Genomic DNA, 25569 nt, shown 5'->3' with positions numbered 1-25569 from the left:
ACGAGAGAGAGTTCATGTTCTGAATGGAGAACAAAGATGGCACATGGCAATGTAAAACGGGCACTCGGCATCGGGCTCAGAGGAGGGCAAGGTAGTTGTCGATCTCAGGGGAAGCTGCACAGACAGAGTGTAATGGAGCCCAACTTTGGGGAGATGTGGACTTGGACTGTGGGCAGGAGTGAGGTGGGCTGTGCTGGGGTGGAGGCCAGGAAGCTAGAGGAGTGGACATTCCTGGAAGGGGACCGAAGTGAGGCTCTCCAGAGAATCAGAGCCGGTGGGACACATACAGATTTGGAAGGAAAGACATTGCTTTATGGGACTATGGAGGCTGCATCATCACACCATAGGGTGCGTAAGCTGTGAACCAGGGAATCTGGCAGTTTTCTTCACCCTCAGCCAGAGCTCTGAGAATTGGAACATTGTTGAAGCAGAACATAGCTATCCTAGCCCAAGTCGAGGGAGTTCTCCCATCACCTGCTGGTTCTGTTGGGCCCTTGATGGGCTGGCTGACACCCAGCCATGTTGATAGAGTAGATAAAGAAATGTTTTAGCAGCTCTTAACCCACTATTCCTTAACTCAGCTAAACCAACACAAAACCATCACAGGGCCACAGGTAGAGATAAAGTGGTTGGAGGCTGGGGTGGCAAGGAATAGATCTTCCCGGTCATCCTCTTTAGACAGAACTCACAACTTCATAGCATCTGTCCCTTCTCCCTCCTCCAAGTGTCCCCTATTCCCTGAGCACCCCAAGCACCCCACTCAAGCAAACATGAGCTCCTACTGCACCTGTCTCCTGGGTTCTCTCTCAGCTGCTCTTTAACCTCATCTTCTGGAGCTGCTCACACAGGGCGGGGGTGGGGGGTTGCTCTTAGAGGCAGTCCTTGGTGTTTCCCAGGAGCTCATTACCTGCTTCTATCTGAAGCCTGCCCCACCTCTCTAGCTAGCTCTCCAGTCGTCTCTGTCCCTGTGGTGGTGGGTACACTGGGCATGCTCTGTTAACGTTGCGGTCTTAAGACAGCACACACACACCAAGGGCTGGATCTGTAGGCTGGTTGGTATGGCTGAAGAGACACGGACAGGTGCCTGGGGGAAGGACAGAATGACAGGGAGGCCATGAGTCACCATGAGGGCAGCAAATGACAGTTTGAGCAGAAAGCAGAGCTCCTCTAGCAGACAGTGAGAATCATCTTAGGGGATGATAGCCATGCTGGAGCTTGAGAAATAGTGTGTCACTCAAATGAGGCTTTTGCTGTGGAACTGCAAAAGAGTGGGAGGCTGGAGAGTCAGGGAGGGAGAGAGGGAAGGAGGGAGGGAAGGAGGGATGGAGGGAGAGAGGTAGGGAGGGAGGAAGAGAAGGAGAGAAGGAGGGAGGGAGGGAGGAAGAGAAGGAGAAGGAACCAGAGGACAAAGGGTAACACTTGGGAGGGGTGTGTTTGCATGTGTGGGTCCATCTTGACTTGGAAGACTCGCACTGGGGTGGACATGATGGAGGATGAGGTGAACAAGGTAACAGTGTGTGACGCATTCAGTTTCCACGTTCACCTGTGCACTCATGCAGTCTGCCATCTGTGGTCCATAGATGCTCTTTGGGTGCCTTCCAGGAGCTGGGCACATAATCAGCACAGCCTCGCCCTCTTCCTGTGCAGAGTGGGGAGATGATATACTCGGATAGACATGTGTGATCACCTCAAAGTTGGGGCTAGAAGTTTCTATGGTGGAGGCAGAAGGATAGAAGTTCCACCTGGAAGTGGGGGTGAGGTCAGGAAAGACATTGAAGAAGACCAAACATTCAAACAGATCTATTGTATGAGGTTAGGTTTGGGGACACAGAGAGGAGAGAGGGGCCCTCCCCAGACAGGGGACAGGTGACAGGGAAGGGTCAAGGGAGTGGTGGTGGATAAGACCGAGTGGAAGGTGGAGGGAGACAGAGAGTGAGGAGAGGACCATGTCCCAACGGATGTGAGGCATTGCGGTGTGCTGCCAGTTGACAGCTGTGGGAATACACACGGAGGTGAGGAGACAGAGCTCAGGTTGCAGGAGTCAAGACTGCAGGTGTTGACAGGCTCCAGTCTGCAAAGTGGAATGAATGGGAAGCATCAGCCAGTCTCCCATACTAAAAGGGAACCCAGGCTCAGGCAGGCCTGGAAGAACTTTGGCATGCCGGATTGAGAAGGAACGAGAGGCCTCACTGTAAGAGCTCGCCAGGTTGTTGAGCCAGCCTGTTCTGACTGCCCCAAACTCACCCCCATCCCCCATCCACCCAGATTGTAGGCACAAGTCACTTTGCAGCGTGGCTTCCCCTTCCCCTCTGCTTACATTCCTACATAGCAGAGCATGTGCCAATCCTTCTGAGGGTGGTGCTCCAACTCAAAGGTACCCACAATCCCACCACACACACGCGCACACACACACGCGCACACACACGCACACACACACACACACACGCACACACACATCACACGCACACGCACACACACACGCACATGCACACACACATCACACACACACACACATCACACACATACACACACATCACGCACATGCACACATACACAATCTACATCACACTCAAGTGCTCACCTCTCACACACCACACAGCAGTGCTCAGCATACGCAGTACCCTTGTACACACACCGGCAGGCCTCTCAACCCACGGATGGGAAGCACGTGGGGGCAGAAGTCAGGTCCTGAGCCTGCTCTTGTATAGCTCTCTGTTCTGAGCAGTGAAATGGGGAAGAGGGAGCCAGGCAGTCTTTAAGGCACTTTCTGCATTTCAGTGTCTGTGGTGGGCGTTAGTTTCCCTCCTTCCTCTTTACACAGGAGTTTCTTTTTTTTTTTTTTTGTTTTTTTTGTTTTTTTTTTTTTGTTTTTTTTTTCTTTTTTTTTTAATTTATTTTAATTTATTTTGCAATACAATTCAGTTCTACATATCGGTCACGGATTCCCTTGTTCTCCCCCCTCCCGTCCCCCTCACCTTCCCCCCAACGCCCCCCCCCCCCCATTCCCATCTCCTCCAGGGCAAAGCCTTCCCCACAGACTGAGGTCAACCTGGTAGACTCAGTCCAGGTAGGTCTAGTCCCCTCCTCCCAGGCCAAGCCAAACAATCCTGCATAGGCCCCAGGTTTCAAACAGCCAACTCATGCAATGAGCACAAGATCTAGGCCCTGGGTGGATCTCTGGGAGTCCAATCAATGAGAATGAGGAGGGTTTATATGAGCGAGAATTGTTGAGACCAAGGTTGGATAAAGCACAGGGACAAATAGCCAAATGAATGGAAACACATGAACTATGAACCAATGGCTGAGGGGTCCACACTGGATCAGGCCCTCCGAATGGGTGAGACAGTTGATTGGCTTGATCTGTTTGGGAGGCATCCAGGCAGTGGGACCAGATCTTGTACACAGGAGTTTCAAAGCCTGCGTAGTTGGGGAGAAAGGACAGCTGGGGACTTAAGTGCCTGGGATCTAAGCATGCTGCGCTTGAGTATGGATCCTAGTGATCCCAGAGACCTGAGCCCTGGTAGCCACTAAAATGGAAGGACCCCCTTGGGCTACAGATTCTATTATGGAAACGTTGGGTCCTTCCTGTTTCTCCTCTCTGCCCCCTGGGAAGACACTGCTTCCCAAGTTCCCTGCTGCTGCATAGGTATGAAGATCTGTGATCATCATGTTTTGATTGGTGCCATGGGGCTGCTTACCACAATGCTTCCACTGAGACGGCCAGGACATGCAGTCCACGGCTTCTCTCCTCCCTTGGGCACGCCTCCTCATTCTCACTCAGTACCTGAATTTAAATGCTTGTTCAGAAACCAACATGTATTTCAATGTGTAGACAGGAACCCAGAGTTCCACCTGCCCAGGGTGTGTTCCCCAAGGCAGGTGGTGTAAGGCGAGAACTCCATCCTTCCTCTGTTCCAGGATCCTTGCTCCCACCTCAAGCCAGCCTGCCCACCCCTGGCTCCAGAACTCCCCTAGAACACTTGCCTGCATGAAATCTTATAGGTTGGGTCTTCTGGTCTTTTCCTAGATGCCAAGAAGACAGAAGATGGTGAAGCCACCACAGAGCCCGAGCCAGCGAAACCGGAAGGGGTGGTGGTTAACGGGAAGGAGGAGGAGCCGAGTGCAGAAGAGGTCCTCAGCAAAGGACTGGGCCAGATGACCACCAACGCTGACACTGATGGTGACAGCCAGAAGGACAAAACCGAGTCAGTTACGAGCGGCCCCTTGTCCCCAGAGGGCTCGCCCTCCAAGTCACCCTCCAAAAAGAAAAAGAAATTCCGAACCCCCTCCTTCCTGAAGAAGAGCAAGAAGAAGGAGAAGGTGGAATCCTGATCAGTGGCTCCTGCTGCATCCCTGCCCTCCTTCCCTGCCCTTCTCCCAACTCTGCCCCTGGAGCACAGGGCCAGTGAGGGATAGAGAAGGACCTGGGATCACACTCAGAGGGGAGCTTAGAGCCAGCCTTCCCAGAGCAGCCAGGTGTCCTGCCCACAGTCACAGTTAGTTGGTGGCAGAGCCCACCCTAGATTTGAGCTTCCTGACTCCCATGGTTATGCTCTGTCCTCTGTTCAACACTGCCTAGTCCTGGGCTGCCTTTGTTAGGACACCACCTGCCAGCCTGAGCCCAGGGCAGGAAGGCCAAGCACCGGGCATGGTCATGAATGCTCATAGGCCAAGGCTTCCTCTGAGTAAGGTCCATCTCTTCCCAGGAATCCTGCCTCTTGCTGATGGAACTGTCTCCACAGCAAGAAGCCATGCTTCTCTCTTCCATTTTGGGTCCCTTTCCCTGCTCAAAGTAACCAGGCAAACTGACCTGCTTCCCCTCCCCACAATAGAAATTAATCTCTGATCCCCAGGCTGATGGCTAGCTTGTACTTTTCCAAACACTAATCCTGAGCTTTTGACATGGAACCCATTGAGTGATGGATGGAAGAACCTAAGAACAGACAGAGAGAGGGCAAGCCAAGTCAGCTTAATGAGTAGACAGGGGACCATCAATCTAAGAGCCTAGGCTCCTGGCCTGTCAGTATTGTACATCTCACAGGCTACAAAATTCAACCTAACTATAGCATAAGAAAAAGTCTCATGCTCAGGGCAGAAAGTTGAGGACATCTAAATCTCATGCTGGTGTTGAGTTATGCAAAGGGGTCACATGCCACTTTGGCTTTGCATGGTTTGCAGGGCAGCACCTGCCTCAATCTTGCCTTGCAGCCAGGTGTCCTTTGGCCTTCCCGCATGCCCAGGAGCCCGAGCCCATAGACCAGAGCATCTTACTCTTGGAACCTTGACCTTGGCTCTTTGGGTCCCAACTCTGAATGACTGAAGGTCCAGCAAAGGACAGAAATGAGCCTTTCTGGGTTAATTCTCTCTCACCAGCTTTCAGAGACATGCCTGGCATTCCCAACCCCATCACTCTCTTGCATCCCTGACTTGGTGATAGGCACAGCTGTTACATTAAGTGCCAACACCGTTTTTCCATATCCTCCCAAGGAGTAGTGTTGACTAATGAGCACTTCTGGCTCCAAGACAATCCATCTTCCTAAAGCACAGCGTCTTCAAAGAGCGTTTCTCTTTTTGTCCTGATTATTGTAAAGGTATTTTTGAAATTTCTTGACTCACTTTTCACTTTGCACACTTGCTGTCTACAGACACCATACAGGCTTTACCCTCTGCCCTCTTAATACCCCATTCCTCCCTTTTCGTGGTAAGGAAACTGAACCCCATCAGGGGCAATTGACTTGCTGAGCAAGATCTGAAGGCTGGGTTTGAACCCAGGTCAATCTGAGCCAAGCTCTTCCCAACTGTGGTAAATGGACAGTGGCTTTGGTCCATTAGCCATTTCTGCAACTGGTCTTGGCTGTGTGGCATTAGCACTTGCCACGATGTTAGACAGATCACCTGTTGTTGCCCTAAGTGATGCAGTCAGCTGCTGGTGATTGGGTGGTGGTGAGATCTCTGCCCCTGACAACAGAGAGCTGAGCCCTCTGGCTGCAGCAGGAAATCCCACCACACTTGGCTGTCTCTTGAGCAGATCTGAGAACCCAGTGCTGATTTGTGACTGCTGCCCAGGTCCCATTTTTGTTCTGCTTCCTTCCTGGTTGGGTCAAGTCTAATGATAGACAACCCAATGCCCCTGTGTGTGAATGCTCAGACTTCTGTCTTCCTGCAGGAGCCGCCTTCTTAGGAATAAGATCGCACATTTATTCATTCATTTTCTCTGAATGTTCATTAACTATCACTTGTGTCAGACACTTAAAAAAAAGATAAGAGGTGTCAACCCCGAAGAGGCAGCATTTATGAGCTGGTGCTCAGGATGAAGTCCATTGTCTGTGCCCAACACGCTCCCTTTATTACCTTTATGACAGCGAGGCTTGCTTAGGTTAAAATGTCAGAGCTTTGCTGGAGTGTTACCGTTGGGGTCAAGGCCATGAGTTCAGCTCATAGTCACCCATCTGTTTATTCCTTGTATGTTCAGGAAACACTCATCTGTGAGTATGTGCGATATGTAGACAAGATACAGAGCAGGCAGGGTACACAGGTGAACCAGGGCAGCAATGACTGACCATCCAGTCTCCTGTGGGTGGACCCAGGGAAGCCTTCCAGAAAACTGATGGCTGAATTAGGTTTTAAAAACAGAAACTTGGGAAAAACAAGTCAGCAGAAGTGGACAGATGTGAGAGCATAGGACTCCACACTCTGTCCTTCTGGGCCACATGGAATTGTCAGAGCATTATGAGAAATGTGATAGAAGTGGTTTACATCCCAGGTGGGCAGGGCTGGGTCATAAGAAGACTTGTAGACAGTGTGCAAGACCTGGATTTTACCATGTCCAGGACACTGAGGGCTGTTAATTAGGGTAGAATCATAAATAGAAGTGTGTTGTAGAGTCCCTTTGGTGACCCAATGGGGAGTGTGTGGGGAAGGCTGCTGCCTGATCTGCTGTATTCTCCCACTGCACCAGTGAGTTTCTAGCTTAGAATTCCTCTCATGGAATTTTTGGGATTAAAAACATCTGAAGATTTCAACGAGCTAATAACGCTGGGTTCACAGCTCAGGCCCTATTTTGATTTTGGATGAGATCATGGGAGTATAAAGACATTTCATCTATTTCCTTCTTCCCTTGTTCATAAAGGATGGGACGTGCACAGCTCTGAGGACTGTAGAAACGACTGTGCAGCCCGGACAGGGCATTTTTTTGGCTCTGTGTAAAAGTTGTTTCAAGGTTCAACTGATGGGGAGGGGTGTGTGTAAGCTCAGAGTTTACCAGTTATCAGCTTGTTTCTCCCTGAGCCCCTGTAATTGCTACTGAGAAGTATATTGGTGCTACTGTGTGACCAGTGTGATTGGAAAAGTGAAGCGGCTTCTTGACCTGTTTCCACACCCAGGTGTACAGGAGTAGGACAGAGGCAATCCTGGCTCCCGTGACGTCACATGCTTGGAGCAGTTGTGATCTGTGAGGGCTACCCGTTTTGTGTGACCATCCCCCACACTGCACTCCAGCCTGGATCTGGCCTCTTTTCATCCGACCCAAGGTCTGGTCCTTCTTAAACCATTGGAAGAGCCAGATGCCACTTGGTAATAATTATCAAGTCCTTGCTCTGTGGACAGAGGATGTGAGGGACATGGATGAGGACCACAAGTCTCTCACAAACCCATTGTAAGGCACTGCTCTGAGCACCCAATCATGGAGACTATGCATGAACCTAGCCCCTGTGGGATGGCAACGTGGCAACAGGGCCACTGCCCTTGTTGATGTGAGCAGAAGTGCTAAAATATGTCTGAAGGAACCATGGGCCCCTGAGTATAAAAGTTTAGAGCTACATTTGGACTTCTTGGGAACGTTTGCTTAGGGACAGGACCACGGCCCTCTGGAGGCCACTGTGCCAGGCCTTTTCATAGGTGTGAGTTTTATGTCTTAGCTCTAAACCAAATGTAATGAGTTCTTGATAGCCGAACAGGACTATTGAAGCATTCACCCCTTGCTCATTTTATACATGTGGTCCCACAAATACCCTGGGCTCTTGGCATAGTTACCATCCGCTGTGGCCAGAGAGGCCATGAGGCTTCTTGCAGCATTTCTTATCACTAAGCCCAACTGAACTCTCTAGGACCCCCATATAATTCAGAAAACCTGAGAGCTGAGTGAAATGCCAGTTATCTGCTCTCTATTCCCATGGATGGGATAGGGTACATCACAGCTTAATAGGCCATTATGCCTGCTCCGCATGTGGTCTGAAACAGGTGATTTAATATGAAAAGGAAGGGTCCAGAAGCAACTGAAATTCTCGAAACATGTCCATTTGTTTTCTGTGTGCACACCCTCTTTTTCCAATGTAAAGAGGCCCCCACAGTGCTGTGACTACTTCCCAGGGCCCTATCTAATCAGGATGAGGTGCTCTTCCTGTCAGAAATGAGAGGTCACATATAGAGCCCTGTTCCCAAGGCTCCTGACTCCCTTCTGCCCCTTACTGGGGAAGCCACCTTGTGCAGAAGTCTGTGGGGATCTCACACAGTGGGGTGTCCTTCAGTGGACAAAGGGTCATCTTTGCACTGGCAGTGCCCTGGTAGGCTTCTTTTCACAGGGACAAGACTCAGTATTTGGGTGTCCCTAGAAAGTATGGAAGTCATGTCCTGCCTCGTTTACATAGGGGTTGCATTAGGTTTTTGCCAAATTGACTTTTGTGCCAGTGGTCTTCAAGATTCTTCTACAAGTTGGGTCATCACTTTGAGAACTTAGGACCAGAGACAGAGGGGGCTCATGATGTGGGAGGGGCTCAAATGCAGGCTAGCCTGGGAAGGCAGAGTCTTCCATGGGAGTCAGGTCTTCAGCCCCTTCCTCACCCTCTCTGTCCCATGCACCTGAGCGAGGCTGGACCCTGAAGATCCCTCCCTTGTCTCTTGGGTAGAGATGACATCACCAAAACTCAAGGAATGTTGGGAAGGACCTAAACTCTTCACCCTTCAGCAAACCATCTTGTGGCCCCTTTAACATGAACCAGGGTGGCAGCTGGACCTAAGCCAGGGGGGTCTCACTTGGGAAACATCACAGACCCTTGTATGATGGCAATAAGTTTGGGGAAGCCCCAGACCCTCATTTCAATGCCAGCTTGTGCCTGTGGGTCTTACTGTGTTGGTGACTCATACCACAAGATTTCCCTGTCTTAAATTCCTTAAACTGCTAAAGGTGATGAGTCCCAGGGTCCTCCCTCTCTGAGAAGAGTGGGAGAGGCAGGTACCATGGGGTGCAGGGTCACGGGAACCCAGGCTGGCCAGGGAGTGCAGTGTCTTGTAAGTAATGCTGTGGGTGGTGTTGGTGAAATGTCTGTCAGACAATCGTCACATGAGAGTATGACTTCCTGTCTTCCCTTGTACATAGGCTGTCTGTGTTTGGCTTTTCCTAGTACTGTGAGGTTTTGAAGAGGGATTCCATGTAATACTCTGTGCTGTGACATGCCACCCTCCCCCGAGATCACACATCTTCCCCACAAACGGTTCTGCCTTTCTGTATGCTAACACATTGAGCCACTGACGTGCCGTTGGATGGTTAGGCTCTGGGTTTTATTTTGCAATTTTATATATATATATACATATATAATATATATATTTATGGGTTGGTTTTATATGGTTTTCTGTTTGAATCTATGAGCAACAAAGCTCCCCTTTGATTTTCATGAGAACTTTCCAAAGGCCTTTTTCTGCTTTGGTATCTGACTGTGTTTGGGGTGGACTCTGCCCGTGGGTTTCTCTATGTGTGCTGTTATTTCACCTACAGATCTTACCCTAGTAAACCAGATGTGCTTGGCTTCCCACTGTGTGTGACCCATCTCTGTCGGTTACCTGGGGCTCCTGGAGGAGGAAGTCAGAAAGGGGCCCACGTATGGACATGTGGGTCACACAGAGAACCTTTTCCACATGTAGAAAGCTGAACACAGGATTGCCATTGAGTTCTGATGTGGGAGGAGATGCTGGGTGGGGCTGGCACAGCTGCAGCAGATAAGATGGAGCCACTGAGATGGCTCGCCCTGCACCTGCAGGTGTGGGGATCAGAATGGAGGCAGATGTCAGACCAGCAGCAGAGGCTTAGGGAGAAAGAAGTCACTCCAGAAGAGGAAAGGATGCAAGCCTGGGGAGGAGGGTGAAGGAGGGAAAGCTCCTTTTGCCTCTCCTACCTCTGTACTAAAAAAAAAAAATACACAAGAGGAACTGGGGAAATGACTCAGTCAGTAAAGTGTTCGCCATACAAGAACAAGGTCCCGAGTTCAATTCCCAGCGTCTACATTAAAAAAAGATGGGTATGGCTGGCTGTGCCTGTAACCCTAGCATTAGGAAGATGGAGACAGATTTCTGGGGCTCACTGACCAGCCAGTCTAACTGAATCAGTGAGCTTCAGGTTCAATGAGAGGCAATGTCTCAAAAATAAGGTAAGTGATTGAAGGAATATGCCTGATGTCAACCTCCGAACTACACACACACACACACACACACACACACACACACACACACACACACGCACGAATGCCACACCACAGAGGAGGGTGGGGAACACCTAGCCCTTATTGAGCATCCACACACATAGGCCAGGTACTACCTGAACATATTGGGGAGAGCCTCTAGTTTTAGCCCTGTAAGTCTGAGGCTGATTCTACAGCTACTTACTCTACAGATGAGGCCACGAGTTCTGAACAAGGGGATTTGCAAGGCCTCAAGTTCACACCTGGTGAAGCCCAGATGCAAACAGAAGCCTTGCTATTCCCACTGTATCCATGGTCCCAGGACCCCGAGCCATGCTGTACAGAAGATGCTCCAGGCAGGTCTATCCCACATTCAGCATCCACACCAGAGTCCCATCTTCCTCTGTTCCCATCTGGGTATCCTAAAGCTCCCCTCCCCCGGCTCCTATGGACCTGAGAGCAGGACACCCAGGCCCTCTCCTGCTCCAAAGCTGTCAAGTGCACCTGTGCAGAAATCACCCTGAGCAGGTCGAACAAGGGGGCATTTCTGTTCCTATAGCTACGTCCATTGATTGGTTTAAGGTCAACCATCATTGTGTCACTCCACTTTGCTGGGTAGGTGATAGCAGGACTAGAGAGATGGCTGTGTAATTAAGAGCACTTGCTCCTCCTTCAGAGGACTCAAATTTGGTTCCCAGCACCCACATCAGGTAGCTCACAATTGCCTGTAAGTCCAGCTCCAGGGGATCTGATGCCCTCTTCTGGCCTCTATGGGTATCTGCACATGAATGCAAGTACCCCTACATACATGATTTAAAAATAATAAAATAATTTAAGATGGTGATAGGAGCCTCTTCCTCCTCATGTTTCCCCTGCACTTACTAGATGGATGCCCCCTGCTTACTAGAGATGTGAAAGGTGAAGGGTGTCTCCAGTGCACACGAGGAGCTAGGGTCTACAGCCTTCTTACTGCAGCCTTTGATGAAGAGATCTACCATGTTTTAAAGAAGAATGAAAAAAACGTAAGAGAGGTCTCGACATGGGTCCTGGGGCCACCTAAGGACACCTGCCACTGGGACTCACATGATTGGAAAATCAGTGTAACTAACCCAGCAATTAAAACTAGTGAGCAATTAAATATATATCTATGTCTAATGTCTCATTCACAAACCAAATGCGAACATTTTAAAAGATAGTTATTGGACTAAACATAAATAATAACTTGGAGAATAGGGGTAAAACATTCTAAATTTCTCATTGAGAAAGGAGATTTAATACATTATTTCAGTTTTTAAATGGTTAGAAGAGCAGTGGGTTAATTCACCTCTACCTGTAAATTTAGGAGGCACAAACATTGAGTCCATGATAATTGTTAGTTTAGAGGTGACATAAAAATTTAAAGATGATCTTTTCTGAAAGGATATATAGTTTTCAAGTCACGAAGGATAAAAATAACCATGAAAAATGAACCAGTGTGCTAGGAAGATGACTCAGCTGAAGTGCCTGCCAGGCGGGTGATCTGAATTCAACCCCCAGCACACACACTAAAAGCCAAGAGTGACAGTATACATCTGTAGCCCCAGTGCGGGAGCTGGAGACAGGCTCCTCTTGTACTCACAGGCAGTCTCGCTGAGTCCCTGAGCTCCTGGCTCGGTGAGAGACCCAGCCTCAAATAAAGAGGGGCGTGATGAAGAAAGACACCCAATGCAAACTGCTGGACTCCCTATATGCACATGTGTACATACTCCACACACACATGCACACAACACACACATCACATACCTATGCACAACACACACATATGCACATGCATGCACACACAGGGGCATACACATGTACGCATGCCCACCAGCACACATGCTGAAAAAGAATTAGAAGCAAAGATTGAGTCTAGGGAGCAGAGTGAGCACAGAAGCCTGTGTACTCAGTGCAGACACCGAGCACAGTTAGGAGCTCAATGCGAACGGACGCACGCGGTATTAAAAGTCAAACAGACGCCAACCGGCCATAGAGCCGAGAACTTCCTAAGGTGAGAAGTTAAGTGGGTGTGAGGGAAGAGGAAAGAAATTAAAGGACTGGAGACAGGCTCCAAACCTAGAAGTTTATGCCAAAGTCAGCTCGGAAATAAAGGGGAGGGCTGGGACTCAGTGGGCAGAGGCAAATGACCTGAGTTCTGTCCCTGAGCACCACATGGTGAGAGGAGAGAACAGCCCTCCACCTGTGCACTGGGGCACTCCCACCCATAAAATGAACACACGAAAAAAAGAAAGTTGATTTTTTTAAATGAAGATTTAAAAAAAATTGGAATGTGAAGAGAAATAGAGAAATCACAAAGGAGAGATTTTATGCCTCTTCACCCCCACACCAAGTAGATAAGAATATACATAAATATGTACATATGCACTCATGCACGTGTGTGTGTGTGTGTGTGTGTGTGTGTGTGTGTGTGTGTGTGTGTATAGCAGGTTGGATTAATGTAACAAAAATATATCGGTTTAATGCACATGAAAATAGCCTATAAACAGAATACACATTTCTTTCAAATGGTTATGTGGTAGTTTAAAAAAAAAAAAAGGACCAGCCACTAAGTAAAAAGCAATTACCTTGAATACCTTGCTGGGCCACCAGCCCACCCAATTCACTACCACTACCCAAGATGCCCACCAGATGGCAGCAGCTCCTTGCTTTCCCGCGGTTTCGTTCTTACTCAGAAGCTTCCATCTAAGCTGTCATGTACAGCCTCTCTTTTCTCACTAGCAAAAGGACTAGCTGAAAACAATGAGCTTCCTCACTCATCTGAGAACTCAGAACAGACTGGAACAGCACACACTACTTGGTACCCACTCGGGGGCAGTCACCCCAGTGGCCCCAGCTCCGTCTAGACAGTACAGGAGGCAGGGCCATCCATGGTATGGGCTGAGCCCTTAAGTCATCTGGGCCGGGCATTAACTTCCTCATCTGTACAATGGAGAAATAATACCTATGGTAATCAGACCATGAAGAGCCCGGGGCAGAGACCCCATTGCTGCCCAAAGCCCTGGGGAGAGGCCAGGTCACCCTCTGAGAGTTCCCGAAAAGGCAGTTTTTCCAAAGCTTGACCTCAGGCTTGCATAGGAAACGCTTTGTCATGAGGGAAAAAGACAGTGTCCCCTGCCCTTTCTGGTGCAGGCCAGACAAATTGGCTGAAAAAGATCAAAGCACATTGCTTAAATTGATCTACGCACACCAGGAGTCACAGCAGTGGACCTGGATCCTGGTCACAGACTTCACGGTGAGCCCTCTAGATCTCCTCCCTGGTACTGACAGGTGGGTGACCAGCACAGGTGGGGAGTCACACTGGCCTGACTGTGCTGTCACTGTCCTCTGGTGCTCCTCCTTGGAGGGCCACGAAAGTACCGTCACATCCCCTGGGGTGACCCAACTCTCGGTCCACTTTATTTCCTGCAGATTGCATTTGGGGATGCTACTTCTGGTGGCACATAGGATGGTCGCTGCATCCTGTTGGTTGGCCATGTCCCAACACTGTGGTTGCTTCTGGGAGACTTTGGAGGTCAGTGCGGCAGTTTTCCTCTCTCCCACTGTGGGCAGTAGTGTTTGTTGGCACGGCCTCTTGCTCTGAGCCTGTGGACTTGCTGTCCTGTCTGTGAATATCACCCAGACCCACCTACTCAGCTTGGAATACAGATAGGACTGGGTCTCTTCTTCCTTCCTTTCTTTTTTTCCTTCCTTTCCTTTTACTTGTTTGTTTTATTTTTGGTTTTTCGAGTCAGGGTTTCTCTGTGAGCCCTGGCTGTCCTAGAACTCACTTTGTAGACCAGGCTGGCCTTGAACTCAGAAATCTTCCTGCCTCTGCCTCCAAGTGCCAGGACTAAAGGCGTGCGCTGCCGCCACCACCCAGCTCCTTTCACTTCTTTCTTTATTCTTGAGTCAAGGTCTCACTGTGTGGCCCTGGCTGTCCTCGAACCTGCGGCAGTGCCTCCTCGCCTGCCTCCCAAGAGCCAAGACTACAGGCATGCGCCACCACACCCAACCTTGGTCCCGGCATGACAAGGGTCGGGCTTGTAGTGAACAGCCTCCAAGCAGCAGAGTTGGAGAGCTGGGGACAGCATGGCACCTTATCCCCCCTGCCCCTCCTCCAACCTGCAAGTGAGGTGCAGAGGCGATGCAGCCCAGGCTCCTCACCCCCATCCCTGCTCCTAACTCCTGTAGGTTCTCAACTTTTGGGGATAAAGAGGGGGCAAAACGCACATGTTCTCAAATCCCGCCACGCCTACCCTCATGTGAGAGCCATCCTGTGTTGGGGTACACAGTGCTGTCAGGTGCTCACTGTCTCAGACAGTATACATGATGGGGTGGGGGGGGGGGTCAGGGGAAGGCTAATAAGGGGAGCTCTGGTGCCAAGCTGCCTGGATTCAAGTCATAGACATGTCATTTACTGACTACCTGGTCACTCCGTCTTCCCTGTACAGCAAAGCTGACAGTGGGTCCATCTCACTGGGATTCTGCTATACCGAACACACCGAGCTGTTCTGAGCCCGCAGAACAGGGATAGGAAATATGTTAGCTATTGTTATTATTACCACAAGCACCCCTGGGTGTACATCAACAAGGACTTACAAGAAAAGAAGGAGTCGGGGAGCCCTAAAGAGCATTAAATCCCCCCCCCCCCGACCCTGCACATCAGCCGCAAAACAACTTTTGAAAAAGTGTGCTTTCCACCTTCAATTCTCACGAGATACACAGAATATTCAGTAGGCAGCCATTGGTCTTGCAGAAAATTGACTCTGTGGTTAAAATTAACAGTGCTCTCATGCCCAGTGAGTGGGGCAAACTTTGCTACCATGTTCGGGAAACGATCCCTGCACTGGTAGGACTCACTACACTGCCTCCAGGGGGCGCGCTTACCCACCAATCCAGAAATGTCCCGAAGGACTGCTTCTTTTCGTACACTTCTCCTGTGACATGCCTTCCAAGGATATCTTTGGACCTGGCCTTAACTGCCTAGCCAGCCCCACCTGCTGGGCTCAGGACACCATGCTGGGTCCCAACACCCTGTATTTCTATGTCCCATGCACCTACCCTTCACCTGATCCTCCAATGCAACACAGTCTCCATTGGATCTGCCTCTTCCAAGTGACCTCGGAGGAGTGAGGAAGCCCCAGGAACAAGCTTCTTCGCAGGTGACCGGCCGTCTTTTCAGTAGCAGAGGAAGAGAGACTCCCATCCCATGTTGTTGGTTGTGTTTTTACTGTTTACTCTTCGCTTTTTGGTCTTTGCTCCTGTGGGGGCCCGACACCCAGCTCCCAAATAAACACACATGGAGGCTTGTTCTTAGTTATGAATGCCCAACCTTAGCTTGGCTTTTTCCTGCCAGCTTTTCTTAACATAAATTATCCTGTCTACGTTTTGCCTCTGGGCTTTTACCTTTCTCTACTTCTGTACACCTTTCTTTACTTCCTACTCCCTGGATTGCTGTGTAGCTGGGTGGCTGGCCCCTGGAGTCTTCCTCCTTTTCTTGCTCCTCCTTTTTTTTTCCTTCTCTCTTTTTCTCCTATTTATTCTCTCTGCCTGCCAGCCCTGCCTATCCTTTCTCCTGCCTAGCTGTTGGCCATTCAGCTCTTTATTAGACCAATCAGGTGTTTTAGACAGGCAAAGTAACACAGCTTTACAGAGCTAAACAAATGCAACATAAAAGAATGCAACACATCTTTGCATCATGAAACAAATGTTCCACAGCATAAATGGATGCAGCACATCTTAAAATAATATTCCACAACAATCCCATTCCATTCCCTGAACCCCTGCCTGAATAACATTCTTCAAGCCCTGGGGAGCTGAGCAATCAACACACTGCAGAATAATATTTTTAAATAACCATTTTTGTCCCTTACCAGATTGAGGTTAGAATGAGCTGGCTTTCCTAGACGGAAGGTTTCAGAAGCCGCTATGGGGGTTTCAAAAGGAACAAGATAACATTTTAATCTAGGACAATCTATACTGTTCCTCCCACACTATCAAGTCCCCAGAAATCTTGGCTAAGCCTTGTGCAAGCACCAGTGACCAAGAAATGAGGCCACAGTATCACAGCCTGAAGGCTAGCAGGATGGCCTCCAGGGACAGGAATGTTGCCCCCCCCCCCCTACACTCTACTTCTGTGTGAGTGAACTCTCTGAGGGACTCCTGCAATCTGTGGCGTTAGATTTTCTTATCCATCTAGGAGCCCTGGCCTCCTCCAGCCTCCCTCCCAGCTTACAACGCCAATCATCAGGCCTGCAAAATGGGTGCTCAGTCCTCCTGAAGCAGGTGCAGTCCTCACACCACATCTTCCCCTACTGGCACCTTATAGGACACTAATTATTACCATTTACTCCATTTATCTTTTTTAAAAGATTTATTTTTATCTGTGTGAGTGTTCGTGATACATATATGTCTGTGTATATGCAGGTACCTGTGTATTCCTGGAGGACAGAGGACAACATCCATGAGTTCCTGGGACATTGTCTATCTTTCCCTGTGAGGCAGGGTCTCTCTAAACCTGAGCTAGGCTGAAAGCCAGTGGACCCCAACCATATTCCTGCCTCACTCAGAGCTGGGGTTCCGGCTTTTAGGAGGATGCCCAGCTTACTGCGTAGGTGCTGGGATCCAACCCCCAACCCCAGGATTACAGAGCAAGAGTTCTTAACTATCAAACGGAGTGGGTTCTCCTTCCACCGTGTGGGTCCTGGGGATGGATCTAAGGTCGGCAGGTTTGGAGGCAAAGTGCCTTTACCCACTGGGCCATCTCACCAGCCCAAGCTCTGACATTTTGAACAGCGAATCCAGGCTCAGGACCTGACAGAACCCCAGTGACAGGGTTGAGGCTGGACCTCATGGAACTCCTGGTTCAGGGTCAGTGTTGGCTCCTAGGGAGCTGAGTTGTTCTGCCATGGTGACAAGCATGGCTTCCTTCAGGGGGAGAGGGGGTGTAATTAATGTGTCTAGGAGAGTCCAGATGTTTAGATGAAAGGAGACGCAGTCTGTCATTACATTCCTTCTTCTTATCGTGGCCTTTGAAGCCTGTTTTGGTAGGACATGATGGTTGGTCCTGAGGTCTGGCCGGGGTGACTGCCCTCTCCCTGGGTAACCCTCGTGCTTCCTGGGCAGATTTTCCTTCAGGCAGCGGAGGGGTCTCTGGGAGGAAGCCGGCTCTCCTCACCCAGTCTGAGCAGTTAGTGTGAGCTGTCTAGACTCCTCTACGCTCTCCTTGGGGAAGACTGTCTTGGGGTCCTACCATAGCATCGCTCCTTGAGAATGAAGGCTCCCGGGCAAGATGGCACCAGTTAGTACATAGGTGTGGGTCATTATTTTTAGAAGAACTGGTGCATCTTGTCACAACTGAGAAAACAAATGGTAGTGTGGGGGGGGGGGGCGTCAAGATGAACTTCTCCCTCACAATTACAGGGCAGAGTGAGTCATTAGAGAATGATTCACAATGATCCCAGTGGCTTTACAAATAAATACACAGGGCCTGCAGGACCTCCTGCTCTTATCCCCCAAAGCCTCTGGGCATTAATAACAATAGTATGTAACATGAATTTCTAAAGATCTTATATAAAAAAAAAAACTGGAGCCTGATATTGGGGTGAAAGCTGAAAGATCAAAGAAGCAGAACAAGCCACAGCCACCACCTCTTACCTCACCAACTCCTCAGCCTGAAAGAGCTCCTGCCGAAAGGGCTTCAGCTGAAAGAGCCTCTAGCTGAAAGGGACGCTCCTGCCGAAAAGCCTTAGTTCCTGTCTCCTCACACCTTATGTACCTTTTTCTGCCCAGCCATTAAAGGCGTGCGGGCTTCCCAAGTACTGGGATTAAAGGTGTGTGCCACCACTGTCTGGCTCTGTTTCTCTCCTAGACTGAGCCAATCTCATGTAGTCCAGGGTGGCTTTGAACTCACAGAGATACAGACAGATCTCTCTGCCTTCCGAGTGCTAGGATTAAAGGGGTGTGCCACCACTGCCTGGCTTCTATGTTTAGCCTAGCGGCTTGTCCTGTTCCCTGGTCTTCAGGCAGATTTTATTAGGGTACACAATATATCACCACAACAATAAAATAATAATAATACAGCACATTGTCACCCAGAAGACTATATCATCCAAACAGTGAGACCACTGTCTCTTCCATGGCAGGAAAGACATCCACGACTCTGGGCTCCTATTTGAGTCACTGTGGGCTGGAGTGGGTCACTGTAGCAAGTGGAGGGAAACCAGTCACTGGATTTCAGGAAGAGCCAGGCCCAATTGGCCAATGGCAGGTGAGCACCTCAGGCCGACGGTGGCCCCCAGCCTTCTAGCCATGGATGGCTGGAAGCTCTGAGGTACGAAGGAGACCGAGGTGTGAGAAGAGCTTCACAAACTTGGGGTCTTCTCAGGGCGATGTGTGTGGGTAGGATGGACATTGCCACCCCAAATGCCCTTGTCTGCATCTTCCCAAAAGTGGAATGGAGACTGATACCCAGAATTCTCTGCATTCTGTCTGTGCTTATGAAAAGATGAATGAATTACCCAGATTCCAGGGAGGGCTTTCTTGAATATTTCCCCTGCTGCCTTTTGCCAAATTCCATCTTTCACTCACCGTGCATCATTTATTCCATTCACTTAATTCTCAATGAAACCTGTTTGTTTTTTAAGACCTTATTTTTTATATGTGTGAGTGTATGTATATGTGTGAGTACAGGTGTGGGCAGAGGCCAGCAGAGGGCGTTGGATCCTCCAGAGATGGAGTTACAGGCCATTGTGAGCCACCAGACCTGGATGCTAGAAACCAGACGAGCAAATGCTCTTAACCACCGAGTTATCTCTCTAGCCCTGATGTCTGATTTTTGATGGCCTCTTCTGAAGTGCAGATTGACCTCCCAGCAGCCATACTGAGTCCTCTTCCTAGGAGCTAGCTGGGAGACCCACATGCAAGGACCTGGATGAGGGTCTGTGTAAAGAGCTACATAAGCCCTCCTGCCTGGAAAGGGGCAGTGATGTCAGGGAGAGGTAAGCCTGCCAGGCCAAGGACAGAAAATCTGTTTTCCACACTTTGAAGTTGAATTGTTTCCCCTTCAAAAGATGCATTCAAGTCTGAACTACTTTGTCCTATGGCCAGGTTTTCAAATAGAGTCCTAGCAGACACAGCTGAGCAGAGCGAAGTCATGAGAAATACATGTGGCTCTAATCTAGCAGACGGTGTCTATGATACACTGTGCAGCACAACAGACCACTCAGAGGTGGCGAGGGGCACACAGACCCCACCAGACCCAGAAGAGAAGACATGTGTGGGTAGAGGCAGAGACCAGGGGAGTGTCAGGGAACTCCTGAGGCTGCTGGACAGGGAAAGAAGGGTCCTCTCTAGAGCGTTTGTGAGGAGCACAGCCATGCCACCCCCTTGATTTTGGAGTGCTATCTTCCAGAACTGTTAGAGGGCACATCTCATGTTTAAAGTGACCCATGCTGTGGTTCTGTTACAGCAAGTTGAGGAAACCCGTGCACGAACACACACACACACACACACACACACACACACACACACACACACACACTGCAAAAATGCTAGCTTCCACAGATGAAATAAAGCAGGAATCCTCTCACTCTCAGTTTCGTGGACGGATGGCTCTGAGGTCAGGTTAGGGAAGCAGTATGTCCATCTAACTAATGACTATTGGGTCCATCCTACGCTGGGGTTGGGAAGGTGAGCAAGACTCAGCTCTCAGGGAGGGGTGTTCATATCTCAAAGGCAAGATGGACACAGGCCGAAGCCTGGAGTGGCAGATTCCACGGCCACCTTTGGGCTGAGGGCCAGACTTCTAAGTCTAAAAATTTCTCACCAAGTCAAAAAGGAAGTCAGCTACATGATACATTGTGGTGGTTGCGTGTCTTGAGTGTTCCCCAGGGGCCCATGCATTAATGACTTGGCTACAGCCCATGGTGATGTTGCAAAGTGGTAAAGCCTCTAAGTGGAGGGCTCATTAGAGAAAGTTACATCATGGGGTGTGCCATTGATGAGGATACTGGTACCCAGGCCACCTCATCCCATCTCTTTTTGGCTCCTGGACCATCATGAAGCAAATACCTTGTCGTTTGCCAGACTGTACTCTCACCACAGTGTGCTGTGACACCAACAATCCCAAAGCTACAGGGCCGAGCGAGCATAACTAGACTGAACCCTGGGAAATGTCTTCTCTTATTAAATTCATGATCTTGAATATTTTGTCAGCGCGGTGGAACGCTGACTAATACAACGGACATTTAGGACATTGTCTAGCTTGCATTTAAGTGCTTTCTACTTGCTTGTAATTTTCTTGCCTATGGATCACTCTCTTCATTTGCTGCAATATTTAGGGCACCTACTATACTAAAATATACAATAATGACATATTTCAATACTTCTATAGAAAATTAGAGGCTAGCTTGGGAAGAATCGCCATTATTTTCTGTGCCATACATTGAGCCAAGGCCACCACAAAAGGCAGCACAGTCTCAGAGGCGGACACTAAACACTCTCTCCTTAGAGAAAATTAATCTTTTGGTCTTTTCAGTTAATTTTTGTTTTATTAGGGCATGTTGTTTCAAACATCAAATTGATCTGATAGAATGAAATATAATTTCCTGCCCCACCTCTGCCTACTTCACATGTTCCTGGCCTGGGAGGCTGCCACTTTGAACTGCTATTTTCATGAGACTGCACATCTCTGTGTTTCTAACTAGTGTGTGAGAGCAGCTGTCTTCTACTTGAGCCACAAACTTCCTGTGGTGGTAGATGGGAATCTTTCTCTCTTCCACCATATCGGTATCTTTACTTCCCGTCTGCTCCCTTCCATGTAATTAGTACAGTCCAGGGCCAAGTCGGTGGCCTCTGTTTATGTTGTCATTGCCTGGACAAACATTACTCACAGTCAAGCCTTCCCAATGGCCAGGTTTCCTACTTTACTTTTTGTTTTTATCTGGAGTTAACAATTGCCTTCTTCTTTATTGACTTACGTTTTTGGTATTTATTTTAACCTTCCAGAAGTCACTCAGAACAATTTACTATAAAAACTGTGAGAAACATGAACCTTTTCCCCTTATAATTGCCCCCATGTATTTTACTACAGCAATAGAAAGCTGTTTGACACAGCCTCTGTGTCTCTAGTGTTGCTACTGAAAGGCGATTCAGACTCCTCTTTTTTTTTATTCAGTATTCTTTCTCTCTGAAAGCTTGTAGGGTCTTCTGTTACCCTCACAGTTCTGAAATTGCATATCAGTATATCTTGATCTGTGTTTACTTTTCATCAACCTGCTGAGACCCAGGAGGCCCTGCGAGTCTGGAGAGCCATGTCCTTTGTTCTGGGAAATTGTCCTAAGCTGTTGTTGATTTCCTGTCCTTGTCAATCTCTGCTCTCTCGGAAATTGCTTCTGGTTGGATTTCTTCTATTTGCCCTCTGATGTATATATGTTGTCTCTCCTGCTTCCCATTTCTTTTCGTTGTATTTTCCAGAAAATCTCTTCCAATGTGGCATCAAGTGTTTCTACTGAGTTCTCTTTTCTGCCATCATATCTTAATTTTATCAATTGTTCTGTGGTTGTCATGGTTATGTCCCTCACAACTGCCTATAAACCCAGCGCCAGGGAATCTAATGTCCTCTTCTGGTCTCCATGGGTATCACACACACACACACACACACACACACACACACACACACACACACACACACACACTGAAAATATTTTTCTATACAAAAGATTCAGTCTTATCCAGTCTTCTAACTTTCATTCTCCACTCCCCATTCTGCTCTTCAGTTTCATCATTTTATAGCTTTTGAATCTTCTTATTGATCCTACCCTTGTGAGTATTGTATCTGTTTTTAAAATCACTTACATGTTAAGACAGTAGATATACTATATTCAGTCAGGCACCTTGAACCTGGAGGCCCTTGTAGCTAATTTCCAACTCCAATTATAGCTAACACTTATCAATTAATTTTTAATGATTTGTTTTTATTTTTGTGTGCCACATACCTGCAGGTGCCACTGGAAACCAGGAGAGGGCATCAGATCCCCTGGAACTGGAGTTACATGTAGTTGTGAGCCATCACGTGGGGGCTAGAACCTGAATCCGGGTCCTCTGCCCTCTTAGCTGAGCTGTCTCCCCAGCCCTTCATCTTGATTATTGATTATGGTCCAAGTAGTCATCCACCCACTATCCTAACCACTCAATCCTCATGCCAGTCTTAGGAGGAAAGCATCATCATGATTCAGTAGGGAAGCCAAGGCAAGCAGAGGATGGGATACTTGTACGAAATCTTCCATCTAGGAAAGAAAGAAAGAAGAAGCCTTGGGGTTTGAGGCTGGGAATGTAGCCCACACCTACACCCTGTCTAGTCTAAGAAGTGCTACTATTCCTCTCTTTTCTTCTACAACTTTGTTACCAAACGGCAAAGAACGTGAAAGGATCCCCTTCAGCACCTCTCATCTAGTCAAATACCTTTGTTTAACAGAGCGGCTGTGTGTCGGGAGCTGCACAATTCCCATTCAGCCCTCAGCGTTTTTAGGCGGTGGTTACTAATCACCATACTGGGCTGGCAAGATGGTTCAGTGGATAAAGGTGCTTGCTGCCAAGCCTACCAATGTGAATTCAATCCCCAAAACCCACCTGGTGGGTGGAGAGGACAGACTCTCAAAAACTGTCTTCTCACCTCCACATTCATGCTGAGGTGGACATCCCCTTCCCATCTCACACAGTAAATAATTTTTTTAAAAAATGGACGTATTACCATGGAGACTCAGATGTCTTGAGAAATTTGCCAAAAATTCTTCATTGAAGGAATGGGAGGAAATGAGATTCAAGATCAAGACCACGTGACTTCAAAGCCAAGGAGCCTTTGAACTATGCTCAGAATCTTGGGAAATGTCTATGAAAAAGTGCCGAATTGTTGGGGATTTAGCTCAGTGGTAGAGTGCTTGCCTAGCAAGCACAAGGCCCTGGGTTTGATCCTCAGGTCCAAAAAAAAAAAAAAAAAAAAAGTGCAGAATAGAGTGTGCCTCCACTCCCTGCCTAAACACTTACTAAAGTCAACATTTTATGGCTCTTTACTCTGGTTTCCATCTGCAGGGATCCAACTCTACATGTTGGAGGAATTTCCTTTGTCTGTGTCTATACCAATAATCTTCTCTTTAACCCTTTCTAATAGTTCAATATTTTAACTAAGTGCTGGTGTTCTCTCATTTTGATCTCTCATGTCACTTTCCATTACTTTCCAGAAGAGTCTATTTTCCTTCTTTTCTGTTATGCCTTTTTAAAAGTTTTTTATTTTTATTTGTGTGTGCGTGTGTGTGTTGTGTGTGTCTGTGTCTCTGTCTGTATGTATGTCTGGGTGAATTTATGCCATGTGTGTGCAGGTGTCCTTGGAGGCCAGAAGAAGGTATTGGATCCCCTGGAGATAGGGTTACAGATACTAGTGAGCTACCCAACAGAGGTGCTGGGAACCAAACTCAGATCCTCTGCAAGAGCACCAAGTGCATCCCAGGAACACATCTAGGTATCTCTACTACATTCAGTCACTGCCTGGGAGTTGCATGAAACAAGTGTGTTGATGGATTTAGGGAACCGAGTGGGGCCCATGTTCCATCATACTGCCTGTGAGCAGAGATCCAAAGGATGCTTCTCGTGGGAGCCACACTTCCTCGGCTCTACACTTCCGAAAACACTCTATTTCAGCCTGACAATTTTTGCTGTTGTTGATAGTTTAGCAGAATATAGAATTCTAGATTCAAATTAGTGTTCCCTCAGAATCTTGAAATCCGTTGTCTTGGGCCGGAGAGATTGCTTAGTGGTTAAGAGTATGTATTGCTCTTGCAGAGGACCCAACTTAAATTTCCAGCATCCACACTGGATGGCTCATAACTGCCTATAATTCCAGCTCCAGGGGATCCAACACACTCTTCTGGCCTCCCACACATGTGTACATATGCACACAGAGACTCATACATACAAATAACAAATAAAAATAAATATTTAAATCCACTGTCTTCTAAAATCCAGATTCTGATAAGAGGTCTGGTATCAACCTGACTACTGAGTTTCAAAGAATATCTGTGTGTGTGTGTGTGTGTCTGTCTGTCTGTCTTTCTGCCTCTCTACTTCTAGATATACTCTACCTTTGAACTGTAGAAATGTGCTAAAGATGTGTACAATGGACAGCACTACATGAATTTCATATGTGTGGGCGTGTGTGTGCAGGTAACACATGTGGAAGCCAGAGGACAACGCTGAGTGTCTGCTTTGTCACTCTCCACATCACCCGCTTGAGACAAGGTTCCTCGCCCAACCGGGATCTTTCTGCTTTTTGGCTAGGCAGGCGGCTGGCAAGCCTCCGAGATCTTCCTGCCTCTGTTCCCCGCAACACTGCGGGTACAGGTGTGTGTGCCCACACCCAGCTTTGACGTGGATACTGGGGATGCAAACGTGGGTCCTCATGCCTCTGTTGCAGCTACACTTACCCTCTTATCTCCCTAAGCCATCCCCCAGCCTGAAAATTGATTTTCCATCCCCAAGAAAGCGCCTTCCATCACACATCTGGCACACTTCCTGTTCCCTTGGTGGGGAACTTAGCTGGATAACTGATTTCTGGACCGATTCTTTAAGCCATTCATCTGTTCCCATGGGTCTCCCTGAGTCTTATGTTCCATGATATCCTTTCGGCTTAATCTTTTAACTATTCTTCTAATCTTTCTTATTAATTTCCCTGCTGTCCCATCTATGGGCACTCCGCTCTTGTTTTTATCTGTGTCCTCGCAACATCTCAAAAGGATCCTAATTAAAGGCTTTGGATTCAGGTGTTTTGCTCCTGTGCTGGGATGCCTCTTTCCACGCACTGGGTTTGAGCACCCCTGTCATTTCACTCACGGGGTGTTGGGCTCCTCCCTGGGGATTGTCCCATCATCCGTAATGACAGAGGATGGTTTTGGTCTTCCTCCCAAGCCATCACGGGGTTCCCTCCCTGGGTGTGTCTGTTTTTCTCCCCCAGGCTCTCTTGTGATGGGTATGCTGGCCAGAGGACTGCAATGTTGGGGAGCAGGTAGGGAGCTTGCATTAAATTGCCAGCTTGAAGTTGGGGGTTCCCAAG

At 48.4% G+C, this 25569-nt stretch overlaps 1 protein-coding gene across 2 annotated transcripts in view; it reads left to right on the top strand.

Moving 5' to 3' along the window:
* Nucleotides 1-9803, top strand: part of Add2 (adducin 2) — a 104973-nt gene extending 95170 nt beyond the window's left edge. For both annotated transcript variants that reach the window (XM_052722055.1, XM_052722056.1), the window contains exon 16: nucleotides 4028-9803. In XM_052722055.1, the coding sequence (XP_052578015.1) occupies nucleotides 4028-4332 (305 nt within the window). In that variant the 3' untranslated portion in view covers nucleotides 4333-9803. The remainder of the gene's footprint in view (nucleotides 1-4027) is intronic.
* The last annotated feature ends 15766 nt before the right edge of the window (nucleotides 9804-25569 follow it).

The sequence above is a fragment of the Peromyscus californicus genome, unplaced genomic scaffold, assembly GCF_007827085.1.
Source record: "Peromyscus californicus insignis strain IS unplaced genomic scaffold, ASM782708v3 Scaffold_6__1_contigs__length_162567912, whole genome shotgun sequence".
Lineage (NCBI taxonomy): Eukaryota > Metazoa > Chordata > Mammalia > Rodentia > Cricetidae > Peromyscus > Peromyscus californicus.
The sequence above is the reverse complement of the archived record's forward strand: the minus strand, read 5'-3'. Positions and strand labels throughout refer to the sequence as shown.